This window comes from Tiliqua scincoides, chromosome 5, assembly GCF_035046505.1.
Source record: "Tiliqua scincoides isolate rTilSci1 chromosome 5, rTilSci1.hap2, whole genome shotgun sequence".
NCBI classification, from domain to species: domain Eukaryota; kingdom Metazoa; phylum Chordata; class Lepidosauria; order Squamata; family Scincidae; genus Tiliqua; species Tiliqua scincoides.
Window position 1 is genome coordinate 14,302,177 of NC_089825.1, and position 20,700 is coordinate 14,322,876.

At 41.5% G+C, this 20,700-nt stretch overlaps 1 protein-coding gene across 3 annotated transcripts in view; it reads right to left on the reverse strand.

The window, feature by feature from the left end:
* CCNY (cyclin Y) overlaps positions 1-20,700 on the reverse strand; it is a 105,356-nt gene that overhangs the window by 8,963 nt on the left and 75,693 nt on the right. For all 3 annotated transcript variants that reach the window (XM_066628646.1, XM_066628648.1, XM_066628647.1), the window contains exons 4-7: positions 15,320-15,420; positions 9,795-9,830; positions 6,644-6,701; positions 6,387-6,506 (exon numbers count right to left, since the gene is read on the reverse strand). In XM_066628646.1, coding sequence (XP_066484743.1) covers positions 6,387-6,506; positions 6,644-6,701; positions 9,795-9,830; positions 15,320-15,420 — 315 coding nt within the window. The remainder of the gene's footprint in view (positions 1-6,386; positions 6,507-6,643; positions 6,702-9,794; positions 9,831-15,319; positions 15,421-20,700) is intronic.

Below are 20,700 nucleotides of genomic sequence, written 5' to 3' on the forward strand. Positions count from 1 at the left end.
CTGATCACTCCACTTGGCACAGAAGGTGACTGCCTACATGCACCTTGTTATACAAGATTGTAGGGAGGTTAAGAGAGAGACAGGGAAGATAGATTAAAAGTGGGTGATATTGGCAGTCAGCAAGTGGTAGGCATCAAGGTCGTGAGAAAGGGTTCAATAATCCATGGCATTATTGTGTGATTAGTTATACTAGGAACTGTAGGTCTTGGGCTATAATTTTAGCTCCTGGAAAGATGCAGACTGGTGCCTCAGGTGCCAGCTCAGACACTGAGACTATGAAGGATATGGGACCTCGCCCCACCATACAAGAATCTATTCTCAGTACAGTCTTCCAGAAAACCCAGCTGCTGTATCAGGAAGATATTCAAAACTTAGGGTGGTTACAAAGTGATATATCCAAATATACACGGATCTGACTCAACGTGGGTTCCCCGGACCCACGTGGAGCTAAACTTGGCCCCACCTGACCGTTCCAGAGGCGACTGCTGCTCCAAGACTTCCTCGGGCTTCAGAATGCCTTATGTGGCAGAAAAACATCACTTCTGGTTTCCTGGAAGCTGCATTCTTTTGGCCAAAAGGGCCATTCTGAAGTCCGCCAGCTGCCTCTGCGAGCTTCAGAAAGCCCTCTAGAGGTGACAGGAACGCAACTCCGGTCCCCTTCCAAGGGCTTAAATGGGCTGATCACAGATTTGATTATTCGCAAATTTTTGCATTTGCAGGGGGTCTAAAAACGGATCCCCGGCAGATACCAAGGCCCCACCTGTAAATTTAAATAAGCCATTTCTCATTCTTACACAAAGATATCATGGTCAAATCATTCTTATTAGTAACTGGGAAGTACAATTTGGAGATTCTATGTCAACGTCACAGATGTGCATGTGCAAAGAATGGCTACAATCCTGCCAAAGTTCAGCACTTTAAGTTCCATTTATATTAATGGGAGAGCTATGAACTAGATTCATTTTCTCCCATTAAATCAGTGATAATTAAAAAGTGCTTAACTTTGTCTGGAACATAACCAGAGATGTTTTTTCCCTGTGTAATAATCATAGTACCCATTATGAGGCAGAAGGATAGATGGAGTGATTATGTACATACATACACACACATTATATACACATACATACATACATACATAGATGCATTACCCCTGTTCACCTTTTAAGTGGTGGTTGTCTTGTATTTAGTAGGGAGCAGGCATCTGCCCCAGTTCAGCCCAGAATAATGCATTTGTCCAGGGTCATTTGCTATCCAGGGGTCATCTCTCTGTTTTGTTTTCCCTGAAATACTGTGAGTTTTCTGGGGCAGGGAATCGTCCTTTCATTAGTTTTGCTACATAAACGGCTTTGTGAACTTTTTTGTTCATTAACAATATATGAATATTTTAAAACATTATCATCATATGTATACACACAGTAACTTACACAATATTGACACCAATGGTCTAATACAGCAGAGGAACTTTAACTAAATATGAAGTAGAAATGCAAATACATTAAAATTGATCCAAACATTGGACAACCCCAATTTAAAGACAAAGGGCCCAATCCCATCCAATTTTCCAGTGCTGATGCAGCAGTGCCAGTGGGGTGTGCACTGCATCTTGTGGTGGTAGAGCAGTCATGGAGGCCTCCTTAAGGTGAGGGAAAGGGGCTGCATCAATGCTGGAAAGTTAAACAGGATTAGGCCCAAAGTGCTATAATAATGGTTGATAAGCTATACGGATTTTGAATAAGTGAGAGTGAGAGGGTCACTTTACCGGTCCCAAAAGTCATACAACTTCTTAAACTAAACGAACGACGTATGTCTAGAAAACCAAAATTTTAATCAATTTTTCACAACATTATAGTGATGATCAATATATTCAGGGTCAAAACAAAACATCACTTTTCACCAACATCACCTTCCAATTTTCCTATGCTTGGGTACAAAACTTGGAAAACCGATTTATATGTGTGAGGTACAATCCATTTCTTAAAAATCAATAAATTAATATCAATCAATTCAATCAATCAGAACCAATAAAAATCAATCAATTTGTAAAAAGTCAATAGACATGTTACTTTTACATTTCCATTCAAAATTCAATAAAGCAATATAAAATTATTACTGAAAAATCTAAGGGCATGATCTATGGCTGCACAGAGGTACCTAACCTTAGTAAGGACAAGCATTACACCATGTACCCTCACTCCTCCTCCGCCTACAGTCTTGCCTCATTATCAACAGGGATTCTGTTCTCAGAACCCCTGTGGATGCCAAAACTCACAGATAATGAAATCCCTGGGTCAGGCACACCAGACCCTCCGAACACGACCGGAGCTGTGCTCCAGTCGTGTCCACTAGGCATTCTTGCCTCAGGAGAAAGAGAAAGTTGTATGGGGTATTAGCACTGTAGAAGCAATCCATTCACAATAAGTATGTAACATACTATGGTGCATATACATCAGAGAAAAGGAGTAATGGACAGATAAACAAGCAGAGCCCTCTGCTAATCCCACTGCAAACCGAGATATATATTCTAAAAATCCATTAACCATATACTTATTTTAGTAGGAGCCCTTCTCCCTACCCCACTAACTACAAATATAAACTATTACTGACTTTTGTAACCAGACACTACATGAGTTGAATCAAATTAACTGCCTCCATTCTCCATATGATAGCTTGCTCCATCTTTAGAAACATAGCCTAAAAACCAGATTGCAAGGATTCTGTCAATAGCATTTTACTGCCACGTAATTGATCCCTAGAGACTTGTCATCTGAACTACGGTTCAAAGCTTCTTGTACTTCCTTGATTAAATATTCCTGGAACCAGATTCAAGAAAAAAAAAAAAGAAAAATTCCCAACCAAACAGCACTTTTGCATTCCTCCTCTGCTGGTTTTTCCAGACTCACCCACACAGAGACAATTATCACCAATACTAGTGTGATAATACAGCTTCAGGAATTATGGTTAAGAATACAATTAGGGGAGCTTCCAACATTATACATGTTCAAATCTGAGCCATCTGGTAGAAAAAAAAGAAAAGTTTTTCTGAGGTCTTTTCATTTTTCAAGTCACAAATGAACTTCTACAGGCGGCACAGGCAGGAAGCCTTGAGGGAAGACAGTGGAAAGTGGGACTATGTGGAACAGCAAAGTAGTAATAAGAGCAATTTGATTATTACATCTAATAAAAAGTTTGCTGCAAAGTGAGCAACTGCCCAGAAGAATCATTCATACATGCTGAATAAATTCACAGAAATGTTTTTCTAACTTGGATTTAAAGTTTCACAACCTAATAACACCTAGCGATTACACAGCAAAACATTTATACCTCTGCAACTAGGGCAGAGGAAACCGAAGGCACAATTAGCTCATTCATTTTAAAAGTATGTGACAAAGGCAAACGTTTAATATGTAACCGCAGGTTTTAAAGAAAAAAGTCACTTGTCAGCTGTTCCAAAATGTTTTGCTGTATTAAAACCCAAGACACAGTCCAACTATAAGCTGTGATAAGAGTCACTTAGTATTATCATGCCTAAGATTTAACATCAGCAAGCAAGGAGGAGACCTTGGTCAGAACGTTGTCTGTTCCCATTGAATTATTCTTCTTATAGGGCAAAAGAATGAAAAAACTTTTTTTTACCAATATTTTGTAATATTGCCACATTTGATTCTCCTGTGTAATTTAAATGGCTCTTCAATTTACACAGGGGTACAAGACTGCAGGAAGAGAGTTGGCAGGAAGAGAGACCAGGAAACCTTTTCTGCGATGCCTCTTGAACTCACTTCCTGAGGAGGTCCACCTGATGAACTCCCAGTGAACTACTCTTTGGTGCTTTTTAGAAAACTCTTTGGTCAGTATGCGCTTTTTATGTACATATGCTGCCTTAGGAGGTGTTTCCAAAAGGTAAAGTATAATTTAAATAAAATTTCCCCCATCAACACAGCATGGTCTCTTTTCCCACAATACAGAACAGTAGCACTGGTTGCCAAAAGCAAACAAGAGTGAAATGTCAGCCTGTACAATATGGATTGGCTTGAGGCAATTGCACAGTTATAGGAAAAAATGACTTAAACATTTTATGCAAACCAACCCATCACCCCACAAAAAAAAAAAAATCAACCTCAAAAACCAGGTGGGAGTCATAGAGCTGCAATGGACTGAATCCAAACTCCCATCTCTACTTTCTGAATATCTAGCCTTTACGCATTAAGCCTTATTTTTAGGCAAGTAACCTTCGCCCTAAGCTATTCAAATGGTTCACTGGTCTGGCATGCCCCAGCAAGACACGTACAGTGGATTATAGATATTAAAAAAAATACAAAACACAGCTTCACTTCACATCAGTCTCAAACGTGTGCCGGTCACTCACACAACCCCAAGTGCATCCATCAGCTCTTATTAATGCCCTTGTCGGTTTCTGACAGTTGTCCAAGATTGTTTGCTTGAAGCATCAATGATTTACAACCAGCCTGACAAAAATGGAAAGGTTCCAGCCTTTGACATCCTCAGAATGCCAGCCATGCCTCCAGCCCTTCCCCCACACCCCAAAATCTCTGTGTTATATTAATCAAACAGCATGGCAGCCTGTAACACTATCCCTTGTGCAAGGCCAAAATATAAAGCTAGGCTAAGCCTTCTTTAAATAGATTACTGTATACAACAATGGTTACACTCTGCTGTTCTTCTCCCCAACCCTCTTTACACTTCTGTGAGCCATACTGCACAAGGCATCTGGTATCTTTATAAGGAAAGCATTCCATTGTGGAATTATTGCAACAGGGGAAGGAAAAAATGCAAACATTTTAAATATGTAGCAACCGAGCTGTAGGCGTCAACCCCTACACAATACAGGTGGGGCGGGGCGGGAAGATCACTATTCACAGGGCCAGTGAGAACTGACTGCTTTCCATTGCCTGTGATTTTGTTCCAGGTAATGACTGTGCTTTCTGCCCACGTGACTGAGGCATACATGCAACATCAGTGTGGTTATTTACCCTTCCAAGACTATCTTGGAAGGGTAAATATATTCAGGAAAAAATTCAGATTACCTCAGAATGCCAGATGCAAGGGAGGGCACCAGGATGCAGGTCTCCTGTTGTCTTGTGTGGTCCCTGAGGCATCTGGTGGGCCACTGTGAGATACAGGAGGCTGGACTAGATGGGCTTCTGGCCTGATCCAGCCGGGTTTTTCTTATGTCCTTAAGACATTCTAACCTTATGGCTGGAAGAGGCAGACATTATCTTGGTGCTCAAGTTATGGTGAAAAGATAGGGAAGTCTTTAATTAAATCCACAAGCCCCATTCCCCAACGTTCACCAAAGCATAACACCCCAGGTAATGGTCTAAAAGCAGTAGCTAAAGGGGGCATCACAAAAAGTAAGGAGACTGGACTCCCTCTTACTATTCCACCCTATGATATTCAAGCAGGGCATTTACCTGGAGCAGTGTGGGATAAACACTGAAGTGACAGTAACATTGCGGCACCAGATGAAGTACAAATGGGGCTTTAGGTTGAAGAACATTGTTTACAAGTCAGAAATTTAGTTCATGCTTATTCAGATTTCTGTGGGAACTAATTTGAGTATAAATTACGTGGGAAAGGCAATGAAAAAAATTTACCCATCATACGTCACAACTATTAACATCACACTCACCCACCATGATTAACATCACACCTAGTTTGGCCCTCAGTAGGAGAATGCTAGTCTGCAAGGGAATATTACCATGGAAATGGACTACGTGAATGAGATCTGCAACCTAAACTGAGCCTTTCTAAAGATAGCTTTTCTTTTTAGACTTGCAAAACCAAATTGTCTTCCAGATATGATCATTACTGATAAATTAGAGGAACAGTGAAGGGGAGAAAAAACTCCCAAATACCCTAAATCTTATGAGTTTTGGCACCACAGTTCAAGCAGCACATATTGGAATGAGAAAAGGTGAAGGCATTTTAGAAAGCAAGTCATATGCAGTACCCACAAAGCTCGGATATGTTTAGCCAGGAGGGAAGTACTGTTCAAATATTTAAATAAAGGTCAGAAAGAAGAGGAAAAGCGGTTCTCTTATTCACCAAGGAAGGAAAAGAAGAACATAAGAAGAGCACTGCAGGATGAGGATAAAAGCCAATCTAGTAGCTTCCTATATCTGACAGTGGCCCAACAGATGCCCCAGGGAGTACACAAGACAAGATACCTGCAAAAAGCAATGAGGTTAAAGCACAAGAAAGTATATGGACGTTTAAGTTTTCAATATTTAGTTGGTGATGACTATTTCCCACATGCAGTCATGGAGGGCCAAACATGGATATGTGACTTGTCCTCAGGCACAAGTTTTAATGATCCAAGAACTGGATATGGTTCAACTTACTGGATGGTAAATAGTTGGGATACTCACCAGGGTGACAATGGCACATTCGGCAGTCAGTTGAGCAGCACTGAACAACGTCCGCACAAAGCGGTAAATCTGCTTCTGCTCCGGGTCGTGTTTGTCGTAATCTGGTGGCACTTCGGATTTCTGGGGGAAAAACATTGTTGAAATGATGAACTACAAAAAAGGAAGGGAGAGAAAGCAATACTATAAAGGCAAGGGAGAAGTGGCAGAGTCCACCCCTTAAAAAAAACAAAATAATGAGGGAGTCAAATGAGCTTTACCGAAAGGGGGTGGAGGTTTTCATCAAAAATATCTAGAAGCATCCTTCCATCTGTGTCCCTAGAAATAAAGGGAGAAAAAAAAAGAAAAAGATGACAACCAACACTTAGACCATGAAAGGGATAAAAAATGCATATGATGGAAGGATTCATTATTGGCAGCATGGCTTATTCCCAGGAAAAGAATGCACAGGCATGGCCAATGATGCGGATCCTCACCATACAAATCTTGCCCAATGGTTGCCCTCCCTGCCAAGGCATGCCTTCATACACACGTTACAGGAGTGAAAAGACACCCAAGACGGGCTCCCATGTTGGGGATCCAAGCGGAAATCAGTCTTAAAGTATTTAAAAACAATTTTGACCTTGGAAAACTATGATACAAAGAAAGGTGATTAATGAGACATAACAGGCAGTAAGTCATTTGAAAGATGATTGGGCAGAGACCATTAGAAATTGAACATGCAACAATAAAAGATAGGAAAACATTTTACTGCTGCAAAAGAATTCAGACTCAAACTATCTTAAAAAAAAGCAAAGCCAAAGATCAATTATAATCTACCAGCAGTACATGGACTTTAAATACTTCCAGTCCAGTGCTTCTCAAACTATGGGTCAGGACCCACTAGGTGGGTCACAAGCCAATTTCAGGTGAGTCCCCATTCATTTCAGTGTGCATTTTATTTTTAATATACTTGATGTAACCACGGATTGTGACTGCATTTGGGGAAATGTGTACTTTCAAAAGGCTACGATGATATCCTTTTAACAATGATAGTCAACAGGACTTACTCCCAGATAAGTGTGGATAGGACTGCAGCCTTTGGGATGTTTGGGTAATTTTTTTAAAAACAGACCAGCAACTACTTGGAAAGTTTATGAGGGTTCTTCTTTATTTTAAATATATTTTTAAACTTCTACTTATTGTAAACATTTATTTACTTAATTTGATTTGATTTTGTCATATGGGGATGTTAAAAATCTCCCGGTTTGATGTCACTTCCACTCACTTCCAGGTTAATGACATCACTTCTGGTGGATTCCAACAGATCGTCCTTCTAAAAAGTGGGTCCCAGTGCTAAAAAGTTTGAGAACCACTGCAATAGTCTATATACACTACATAAATAGTCTTTTCAAAAGACATGTAAACAGAACAAAATAATGTACTACTTATAAGGTCAACTACATAAACTAGTTAATGTTACTACACTGAGCACCACTGAGGATAGGCAGGAAACAAATTGATTGATTGATTGATTGATTGATTGATTGATTGATTGATTGATTGATTGATTGATTGATTGATTCTGCTGTCTTGTGCTGCCTATGAATATTGGCTAAATCAGCAAAAAAAATGAGCACATTCTGAAATTTTTCCTGGATCCTGTTATGGGGGTCTTGGGAGGAGTAATTTGGAATAAATATTTTTACAATTATAGAGAAAAACATATATCCTTTATAATTCCACAAAGCTTCTTCTTCAGAATATACTGTGTTCCAGAAAACCTTTGGTTTTTAAAGGGTATGCAGATAACAAAATGGAAAGGGCAAGCTTCTGTGTGCCCTAAAAGCCTCTTGGTTCAACCAAACGCAGGCTTTTCCTGTCTTTGCTTAGTCACATATGCATTCAGTCTTTTAGCCCACTTTATCCAGAAGGGTCAATATGACATTTACTTCTCAATCATGTACACACTTGAGAAGGAGCTCACTGCTGACTTCATTCCACATGCACAGAAACAGAGGATGAATGGAAACGATTTGCTCAGAACCTTCCACCAAGTCTAATCTGAACAGGCCCAGGTCTTAGCACTAGGCAACACTGTATGGAAAAGTAGTGTCATTTTTCAAACTGCGGAGGTTGGGATTCAGAATCATTAAGCTTTGTTCCCCTACTTTTCAAGGCTACTGCATTCACTTAGAGGAATACCACTATAGGACGTAACTGCAGATACATGGCACAACAGTAATGGGAGAAGATGCAGAAACTGCATTTATTTTGTTTGTGGAAGCATAACCTTTCCATTTTTTATGGTTCAACTCATTTTTCCTTTTCATGCCTTAGACAATTTTTTTTAAAATGGAAACTCAAACCATTTATTTTGTATTGCAAGTTATTATTTCATATAAACAGTATGAAGTTTCATATAAACAAACTTCTTCAGCCAGGGAACAGTACCTCCCAAATACAGCAGAGGGCACATGTACAATGTGCTGTGCATAGATGACTAGGGAAGATTCCCAGCTACTGCCAGTGACCCCAGGTCAGTGATAACTATATTAAAGAAAGTCAGATATTACATCAAGCCAGAATAAACAGGGCAAAGAAAACTGAAGAGGAAGGGAGGCAGAGAGCAGGATCCTATAAGCCTGCTATTGATTCATAAAACACAGTTAAGGGGCAGCTAATAAAGAGTCTGCAGAAGAACTAAGAAACTAAAGTGAGCCATAGGCAAGGTCTCCATTTTCTAGGAAACAGGACTTTAATGGCTTTCGTTTCTTGCCCCTTCCCACAGCAATTAAGATATAACCCAAAGCATGGTTATTAGAAACTTAGTCCTACTAGCAACTTACTTCTTCAGAATTAAGTTTAAGAGGAGGTATATCACCTAGGAGGGCAACAATAAAATGAGAAGGACCACCGCTGTTAGCCCCACAAAAACTGAAATGACTTTGACACCTCAGATGGAACATAAGATGGCCCCAAGTAAAATCATTTAAATTTGATCGCTCCTGTCCTGTGGTTCTCAAACTTTTCAGCAGTAGGACCCATGTTTTAAATGCTGCTCTATCAGATCCCACCTAGGTTTACTAGACTTAAGAAAAGGAGATATAGAAATAATTTCTTAACTTAGAATAACGAGAAAAAGGACCCTCAAACATTTATCTCCCTATATTTACTTGCAAACTGCAAGAGCTGACCTCTTTATAGGGTAATTAACAGCTACAGCATCTGATTTTTGAACAGCTTCAGGGCCTGAGGCAATTAGTTATCTAATTTTTCCATCATCCTTTGGGGACCCACCAAAAATCAGGTTGCAACCCACAGTTTGGAAACCACTGCTGCAGTCTATTAAATGTATAATAAGCAGGAACAAAACATAACTACTTAATAAAAAAAGACACAATGAAGTGGGTTATCCCAACATTTACATACCTGTTCTTGATGTGGTAATATATTGCAAGGGCTACACTGTAAAACAAAATATGAAGTTAGTGTCTTGGGAGGCAATTGAAGATATTCTACGAATTCACCATATACAAGCTTTACAAATAGAGGTGAGTGTCGCTTAATGACTGGCATGCATTCCCTGATCCCAGGGATCCCAGGGATGTGACGCCATCGTTACAGCATTGTGACACCACTGTTAAATGACATCACCTTTTAAAAGCCAACATAGCTGAGGGGAGCTGTGCTCCCCTCACCTCTGGAGGCTTTTCTAAGCCCCACAGAGGCCATGTGTGTTCACCAGTAACCTCAGCAGGGCTCAAAATGGCCAATTCAGCAAAAAAAAAAAAAAACACCCCACTGACTTCATAATGCCTTATAAGGCATAAAAATGGCACTTCCTGTTACCCTTCAGAAACTGGAAGTTGCAGGTTTTTTGGCCATATCAGCCATTCTGAGCCCAGCAGAGGCTATAGGCCAGGGGTGCTCACACTTTTTTGGCTCGAGAGCTACTTTGAAACCCAGCAAGGCCCGGAGATCTACCAGAGTTTTTTTTACAATGTTCGCGCCATCATAACATATAACATTTATGTGTACAATGTATGTTGGTGTACCTTGAACCCCACTGAGTATAACAGGACTTACCCCTGAGTAGACATGCCTAGGATTAGGCTGTGAGGCTGCAATCCTAGCCACACTTACCTGGAAGTAAGCCCCATTGAGTACAATGGGCCTTACTCCCGGCGTTTCCTCCCAGAGGCACCTGAAGGGGGGGTCGGCACTCCATGATCTACTCATTTTGCCTCGCAATCTACCGGTAGATCGCAATCCACCTATTGAGCACCCCTGCTATAGGCAGACGCATGCAGCCTCTACTGGGCTCAGAAAAACCTCCTGAGGTGAGGGGAGCACAGCTCCCTTTGCTCCATAGGTTTCAGGTTTAGGAAACAGGAATCATCATAAGAGCAGCCCTGGTGGATCAGACCAATGGTCCATCTAATCCAGTTTCCTGTATCTCACAGTTGCCCACCAAATGCTTCAGGGAACACAAAAGATCAGCAACAGACCATTGTACATGCAGTCCATCACAGATAGAAACATCACTAAGTGACGTTCACCTATATTTCAGCCAGGCACCAAGAACACCTTATTAGTAAGGACGAGGATCCATAACAAGAAACGATGGTTTGTCCATTACAAACAAAGCTGAATACCATTATCTACATAGCTTTTGATAATATGCTTTTTCAGAGTGGCCCAGCTGTGAAAGGAGTTTTTAAGAAAGTACAGAGGAAGAGATAGCTAAGCAATCTAAATGGTGTCCTAGGACAGCAATTTTAAGGGCATGAATGAAATCTAGCACATTTAGATAGTAGCATACCAGTACCCACAAAATGTATGAGTGTAAGTGTGTTTACAGATACAGTAAACACTTTGCAACACTCCATACCAAATGCAGTTTTTTATATTAGCAGTGTCTTGCATCAAGCCTGGAGATACAAGCAGGAGGCACAAAAGTGAAGTGGGCAAGAACAAAATGAGCTAACAGCAAATTGTGTGAATCCAACTAAGGAGAGGAACATGGAGAAGCCAGAGGAGCTATCATAAGATATGACAAAAATTGGAAACCTTGAATGTAGGAACTAGAATAGGGGTTTGACTAGAAAAGAAGTAGTAGAACTGAAAGGTAACCAAGTTGGAGGGGGTGGGGAATGGCAGAACTCAACAGGGACAGAGACACAAATGAAGTAAGAACACCATCTAGCCATATATTCTAATGGTGATTGAGAAACATTTTAAACTGGAAGTGGTGGGGAAAGGATCTTATTGTCTGTACTATTTGATTATCATTCATTGCTGTCTGAACTTGTGACTTTGCATTTGTGCATCACAAGAATGCACATTATAATAAATGTGGTTCTAGACTTTCATCTCAGAAAACTTTTTACAAGACGACTACGGTCTCTCTTGATACCTCACAAACTAAGATAGACAGCATGATGCAATTATGCTACAATTTATTCTATGCTTATGGGATTTCAAAGGCTGCTGGGATTAAAAAAAAACAAAACAATGGAAAGATATAGGATTCATTGTGACTCTTCCAAAAGTTCACATTGTTTTACGAAGAACTTTGCTAGCATCTCAAAGCTATGGCAGATGCAAGAATGAACTGCAAGCTTTCAGAAGTAAAAAGTGCATTGAATACCTGTGTAGTTTAGAGGCTTTGATTTATGATATTCTTGTTGTCATATACATGCTAAAAGTCTTATCGTGAAGCAAAAGCCAGATTTCTTTTAGAAAAAAGTCCGCATTATTTTGTGGTTACAGTTTTCATGCCATGATATTGGGATCTGGAGCACATGCAACAGCAATTTTATATAGGTGACTATCACACTTTCTATCTATCTGCATCTTCTCACATAAATATAAGTGTGACCCAGAAATTGGGAAGAAATGCAGAACACAACCATCATAATGGGTGACATGTCACTTCAATCTGTGCCTAAATTAGTACACTTGCAGTCCAACCGTGTGCTGCATTACCACACTGGCAGAATGTGCTTTACAGCCATCATAAATGGTGATGCAGAAGTGCCCAAAACCCCACGCTTCCAGGCCACCACTGGAGATGCTGCAGAGCAACGGCAGGGAGAGGAAGACTCACCAACGCTGGTGAGTCGGCAAGGTGGGCATCATGTGGTGCGGAGAGGGCATAATGGAGCAGAACCGGGGTGGGTCGGGAGCATAGCAGAGGTAGGAGGGAGTGGCACCCTATTTGCACTGGATGCTATCCCCTCTGGAGCAAGGTGACATGTCCCATTTGTCTCCTAGGAGAGCCACAGGTCCAAGGAGACACATTGCTGGTCAAGGAGCTTACCGAGGGATAAGGGAAAATATTTTCCCTTTACCTTCCAAACCTTCCAATCGCATCCTTCCACCACTACCACCACAGCATGCAGAGCAACCCATTTTAGAGTGGCTGCATGCTACAGCAGGGAAAAGCATAGGATTGGGCCCTAAGATAACTTGGTATTGGTCTAGAACCGCATTCTTGGCAAAGAACATATCAACAAATGCCCAAGTGTGGACAATATTACACACTTATATTTGTGTAAGCACACAGAAGTGTGTCTAAATTTCGGCACTGCCAACAGCAGGAAAAAAGAAAACATTTGTTTCTGTACTTCCAAAGAAAAACAGCAATGAACTGCATGAAAATCTTATTCCACAATATTAATATGCAGAGAGATAGCCAGAAACCAGCCTAAGCAGTGGGGAATGACCCCATACTCGAAAAAGTTAGTGCACTTGCTTCAGACTTAAGAAATACAGGACTGAATTTGGAAATAAAAGGGACGTATTTGATGACACACAGAAAAAAGTTCCCCCTTACCTACTGCATACCAAAATGGCTGATAAGGCTGATGGTTTCTTTTGTCGGCTTATTGACTACCAGAAGCTTAATGCTACCTGTCTGAACACTAGGAGCTGGCAGGGGTCTGAGGGACCACGGTAATCTAATACTAGACTGTTGGTTTGGCAAAAAAACAAAAAACAAAAATGCATTTCCTTCTTTACAATGACCTTGACAATCTCTTTCTCTGGGGACTTAACACAAGCATTTGCAGGCATGCTGGCCAAACGGGCAAGAGCTATTAGTCTCTTGAAATGGCTTTGGAAGGCCAAGAGTAATTAACCTATTTGCCATCAATGCTGGTTGAAGCCCTTTTGGCCACAGTGGAAGATCAGGCCCTCTAAGAAACTCAGGTCTGAACGTGGAGTCTTTAGTTTAAAAAGCAAAAGGTAGGCACACTGTGACTGTAGGTATCCCTTTGCTGAACGTGGCTGGAAAGATACCAACTTAGTGATACCCAAACATCTTCCACAACTCACTCTGGAGGTGAATTGCTGTACAGTCTCAAGCAGGAAGAAAGAAGGAATCCCTGGAGCAGCTATTAGGATGAAAAATATTTCTTGCTAGGAGTGATTGATCTAGCACCAAAAAGGTCACCAACGCCCAAGTACAGATCAGTGCCTAAGTCTTGGATGTTGTCATTAGCATTTTGTTACAAATCTCGCATCTCTACCCTCCACAAGGGACGAAGACAGTTCTTCATTAGATTGAAAATGGAATAGTCTCTGAGGCAGGTGAGAAATACTGAATCCCCCCCCTTCCCCTCCACAGGGTATAAGGAACAAATTATCCAGGGAGGAAAATGACTTGCTTCTTGCAGACCAGGGTGTTTCATGAAGTCTACAAGAAGCCCTCAGCATGTTTAATCGCAAACCTTTTATAAAGAAAACATTTGTGGAGATACATTTTTGAAGGATCTATAGCTGAGATCTGGATACCGTTTTTGCTTACTCTCACTTAAAGACAGAAAAGCTGCAGCAATTCATTACTCATGCAGAGGAATTTCTAAAACCACTAAGGGGTGAAGTTGCCATTTTTCAGGGTTCCACCAAAAAAATCACTTCTCTGGGGTACCTTATCTTGGAGTCCAACAAATGAATGTCTCATTCTTAGAAATTCAAACCTCACTCTTAATTCAACAAAATCTATCCTTTGAGTGATACAGAAACTTGTTTTTGGGAGGTGCCAGAAACTGTTTGAGGTTCAATGTATCAAAAAAAAAAATCATTTCACAGTTAGGCATTATACTGAATATTTGAGTGTTGTTTCTTTTTTCTGTGACAGATGAATAGATATGTACTAATGCAGTCATGCTAATAAATAGAAAATATACATTAAGTCAGCTTTCTTACAACAGAATGAATATTTCCCTTAAAGACATTAGAGATTTTGTGTTGCTGAAGACTCTTATCCCTTCTTTGTATTTTGGCAGGGTTATGATGTACAAGAAAACAGTTCTAGTGGAAACTAGGGAGAAGGTGATTTCAAGTAATGCTGAGAGCCCCTCTCCCTTTGGAGGCAACCATGTCCTTAGCAAGTGCAGCCTCTATAGCATCCATCAGAAGGTTAGAGAATACTATGATTTTTAGGATTAAGTTATTTAACATATTTGCATCCCTGTAACTCAAGGGCTGGGAGTTAGGCTGGGAGATAAGCATTTTCTCAAGATCACCCATTCACTAGGCATTACTGCACTGATAGATTTGTCTCCTCTAATGCTGCCTTTGGTTTATACGCCATCAAATGTTGTTCGAGGAAATGAGAATATAAATATACTCTTGACATGAATTGCTTTTCTAAACCCCAAAAGCAAAACTACCCTATCCTGGAACCATTCAAAAACTTGCCTGAAGAAGGCCATGGGAAAGTCTAATTTTATGCTCCTTTTCTCTCAGCTGACAATCAGAATTGTTCTTCTGGTTCTTATCCATGAAATCTGAGGTGTAATTCTCAGCATTTCTGTAGATCCCATGCAAAAATCCCAGAAGATCTGAGCACCCAATTAGATTCTCCCTCCTTCTTTGGAGAGCTTTTTAAAAAGCAATCATCTGGAAAGACAACAAAATCGTGCACAAAAGAATGTAGCCATACCCACCATTTAATAGTATACTTGAGGTTGGGCTGACTGACTGTGCTGTCATCCAGGAAAATAGTAGAACAGGAACTGTATTTCCTTCTCAATTGACCAGGAGGATGCTAGAAAAACAGCATACAAGAGAACAATGACAGTCACATAAAACAAAAGTATTTTTCTTTTTCAGACAACACAATTGAGAAAACAGTTCCTTTCTGTCTCCAGCACATACACACACCCAACACTCAACAGGAGTCTGGAAAAAAGGGAGGGTTTTGGTAGGGTTACCAGATACAAAGGGGGAACAGAGTGCCTACACCAGTGGTTCTCAAACTTTTAAGAATGAGAATCTGTCAGGACCCAACAGAAGTGATGTCATGACTGGAAGTCACATCATCAAGCAGGAAAATTTTTAACAAACCTAGACTGCAATCCTACCCACACTTTCCCAGGAGTAAGTCCCATTTAATATCATTGTTAAAAGCATATACATAGTAGCCTGTTAAAAGTACAGATGTGTAACGTTTCCCAAATGTTACATACCACGGTAGCATCAAGTCTAACATATTAAAAATTAAAATATTGAAATGAATAGGGACCCATCTGAAATTGGCTTGCAACCCACCTAGTGGGTCCTGACCCACAGTTTGAGAAACACTGGCCTATACCTTTAACTACCATATAGAAGAGGGAATTCAAATGTTTAAAAAGCTTCACCTGCCAAAATTTCCTGTCTGTCCCCCCACTCTGTCCCCCTTTGTATCTGGTAACCCTAGACTTTGGGGTCATTTGAACAACATCAAAATGACACTTTGCTAGTGGCTCAAATGCAAAGATTCCAAACATCTCAGTATATGAAGCTGCCCTATACCATGTCAGTGCCTTGGTCCATTTAGCTCTGTATGGTCCACAATGACCAGCAATAGCCCCCCACAGCTTCAGACCCCATTCATTTCCTACCCTACCTGGAGGTATCATGGGTTGAATCCAGGACCTTCTGCATGCTGCAGCTCCTCCCCAAACAATTTTAATACATTAAGGTTGCAAACCTACAGTTATTTACGAGTAAATCCTGTTGAACTCAATGAAACTTACTGCTAAGAAGAGCTGCCAAGCCTTACACTGCAATAGTCACATTTGCAAATTACATATGGACCATGTGCTTTGACTACATGGAAAATATATTGAGCCCTATAGAAAGTGAAAATAAGACAACGTGCATGTTTACTCATGAGCAGGCAACCATGCCTCAAAGGCCAGGCAAAGGGGAACACAAGGCCACCAGAATGGTCCCAGTCAGATGAATGTGGAACTCAACAAACATTCCAGAAGGGTAAAACGAAGGCTTGAGCAGCTGGTAAGTTGCAAACTTTTGTTTTTGTTTCCAGAAGCTAGATGGGTCCTAATAGAGTGTCATATTTTTAAAAACTGGGTTCTGGGGCTAAGAACTTTGGGAACCACTGATCTAGAAAATAAAATTTAAACAACTTCATGGAATGACTTCTTCATGGGATTTTCTTGGGTTTCTCTCCTTTAAAACTCACAAAGGGTATGGAAAGATCAATGAGAGAATACTGACATAGGTCCAATTTATTACCAGTTAAGGTTCACACTATATATCCTCAGCCCCACCCACCCCACAAGAAACAGATACACTCAGAGAGGGCAAAAGCAGCTCTCTGTTACCAATGACTTTTCCCCCCCTGGAAATGAACGGCTATGAGAAGCAGAAAGGTGTGCTCTCACTGCCACTACACCACACCATTTATTGCAACAAGCCACCAAGCAACTGACAGAGTAGGATGAAGAACAGGCATATTAACAGTAAGAACATACCAAGGTGATCTACTCCAATTCATTCCCCAAGGCAGCACTCTCCATACCTAAACAGTTCTCCAAATGCTGCAGTTGATAAACGTGCAAGTTGTGAACCAGATCCAGTTGCAGAGCTGTACATTCATCAAGTGCTAAGCAAACCTTAGAAGGTATGAAAATGCAGACACTATCCTTGCCCACCATGGCTGGTTATTTCAGTGACTGATACAGTGAGTGGTATATGGGCAACAGAGGTGATTAATGCCTCCTGAAAGAACACGTATGCACCAGCTGTGTGAAAGGAGACAGTGGAACATCCTTTGTTAGAAATGTTACCATTTAATTTCTGACTTTGACACAGGGTGATAGTTGTTAAGCAGCTCTTTATAAGGCAAAATGCTAGAGCATGTGGTGACAGCCCAGTAAAATTTTCTCCTGGATAAAACTGATTATCAGGACAAAATTCAGAGTCATCAACCCATGCAAGTCACAGCTGAATGAAATAGACTTCCTGCTACCCTACCAACCTTGTAGGATCCTATGCTTCTCCCTGGGATTTCATGCCCTCCCTACCAGTTTCAGACCACTGGCTTCAGGTAAACACTACTGTCTGAAACCCTGGAAAGACCCTGCCATTCTGTGCTGCCAATACTGATCAAAATAGACAACACTCTGATTCAATATAACAGTGCTATTCAAACTGGAGCGTCGCAACAAGTTAGAACATGGCTCTGGTGAGTAGCTCCCTCTGACACCCCTGGCCACATCTTTACTTGATCTCTCTCAGACTACTGGGAGGACCAGGACTGACCCATCTCTTCCTCCTGGCTTTCTTCCCCTAAGTCCCTTCTAACCTCCTTCTTGACTCACCCTCTAGTCTGAGTCTCAGCATTAAAGGCTGGCTCTGGCCCCACCTTTCCCTTTTTAGTTGCTTTGTCCCCCAGAGGCATAGTGAAGACAGTATTGCAAGCCCACCAGCTGACTCAGCACCTGTCGGGTGACCCAGGGGACCAATGCAGTTCCAACCTGGCTGCATAAAGCCTTCTGCATAAAGGGCTGCTGTTTCCATTTGAACAGCTTGTCTCTTAGTAAAAGATTCTGCCGGCCTGAGTGGTGGCCACCCTTCATCATCTGGGTGAAGCAAGACCAACTGTCTTGACCAACTGAATTAGGGTGCTTGCTTCCAGCTTCTACCTGGCCAACAACTTTCTCCCTCCAGGTGTCAGGGCTGTGATCCTGCTACCACATAGGATACCCACACCCAGCAAACCTGAACAAAAGTCACTTTGTGACTCTCAGTTTAATAAGGGGCTGGGGAGACACTTGTGAGCAGGCATGCTTTCTTGGTTGAGACTACTGCCTGGCAGGGTCTTAGAATCCCAAGCAATAACTGCAGCAAGCCTTGTATAAACTGATGGTGAAAACACCCCATCCTTCTTTTTATTAGTGATGTTTTTTGAGGATCAAGTTGCATGAAACAGAAATTGAGAAAGGTCTTGTTTGGAAAATGGAGCAATCCCTCTTCAGATAGCTTTCAAATCACAAAGGAAAGGACCAGGAACTTAAATTCTTAAATCCTTAAACCCCTGCCTAGGGGCATTTTGTGCTCTGTCCTTTTCTGCCACAGCAAATTTGGAGCTCTGAATACTGCTGCTGGTATATGGCACACAGTTTCACCTCTGCCTCTTTCCTGAACTTTCAAACCCCTGCTGCTTTGTTCTGTTGCTGCCTTTCATTTCAATTTTTTTAAAATGCTTGAGCAGCTCTAATCTTCAAGAGAATGCCTCTTATCAAAATCAGAACAGCTTGTTAGCCCGAGTGTCATTGAGAATTGATGAACACGTTCAGAAGCTCAGTTTGTTATTTATTATTAATTCCTGTGCCACTGACAGTTTTATCCTAATGTTAAGAGGAGATTATCATTATTTTAGGTATAGGACAATCCCCTGGGGGCTGGGGATAAGAATAGGCCCTCAGTTTGGTTGTACTTGTAAGAGGCGACTAAACAGCCACCGGGTAGATGGGACTCCATAGCCTGGGAAGGCAGATCATCTGAGAGAAGGAAGACTGATCCCAAACCTTCACTGGCTTGTGGCTACATTCCGTTATGGAAAGGCTTCAGGAGTCCACCTCGAGGCAAAATCCAGAGCCGGAGTCCCTGAGGCAGTTCATGGCTGAACACAGTCACGTTCTGGCAACTCCTGCGACGCCGCTGGAACCAACCGTATTGGCCTCTGCCTTTCCATTGGACCATTTCAGCGACGTGGAGAGGGGGGATTTGCTGCATGGGAAACAGCCTATCCTCCATACCTACTTTACCCAGGCTTCGCACACTGAAAAGGACACTGTTCCAAAACCATCATTCAGAGCGCGATACCATAGTCTTCCGAGACTGAAGGATGCCAACGACAACAAGGTAAGTGACAAGACTTTGCTTTCTAAATGTGGAACTCTAGAAGTTGAGTAGAAACGGATGACAGTATCACGAAACCCGTAAGTTTGGGGGGGGGGGAAGTATGTGAAAGGCTTGGAGACTGAACAAGCTCACATGCAAAGCAGCAAGTTGTTGGCCACAGCGTCATTCACAAATATGATCTACTTTATGCAAGGAAGCAACCATGTTTGAGGCCAGCTTTGGTCCATAATAACTTGTGGCCCAAAACATTTCTCAGGCTTTAAGGTACCACAAGACTCTCCTGTTTCCACAGTTTTAGTGAAACTATGCATTGATATTTTGTTCTGCGCTACAGAACAATACTTTATCTTAAGAAAAAAAAGAAATCACAACGTGTACTCCTCGCCAATCTATGGGACCTATCCAGTTCTGGTCTATCTGGAATCTTTGGGTCCCACTACAGGAGGCTGTGTGGGAATGGGGGGGGAATGGGGAATGGCTAGCTGCTAGAAGACTACAACTACCCCATGTAGGTGTGTGTTTTGTCTGCTCCTCTGGTTCTGTGGTGATTTTCAAGTTGCGCTCCTTGTGCCTCAACTCTTTCCCATCCAAAATTAGTGTTGCTGGCAGTGCCCACAAATACAGGCTTTTGAATGGGTTGAAACTGAACCCATTTTCCTCACTGCCTTGTTCTTTTGCACTGAAGTACCAGCAAAACCCCACTGTTGCCCCTTTGAGATTGCACTGCGGTTTGTCCTCTTCATTGGTCTTATGCCTGCCTTCCCTCCTCCTTGCAAACCTATGAGTGAGAGTTAGGAGTTAGCTTTTAATTATTTTTAAGACTGCTGTGTATTGTCTGTGCTTTGTTGGAGTTCTGTCTAAATACCTGTCTAAATACCTGTTTATTTATCTCTATTTATTTATTTTATTTATACAGGTATTTATATACCGCCTTTCTTTGGTCGTCAGATTTCTCCTCAGACTTTAATCCAAGGCGGTTTACATCGGCAGGCTGTTCTAAACCCCCGTAGGGATTTTTACAATTGAATAGTTCTCGTCTTTCATAGAACTCCTCCTTCCAGCTGGATTCCTTCCCGGTCTGGCCTCTCTCTGGCCCTTCGCCTCCCACGCTCCACTTGACGGCAACTCCTCTCTGCCACTTAGGGTCAGCTCATCAGTATATCAGCGTGTC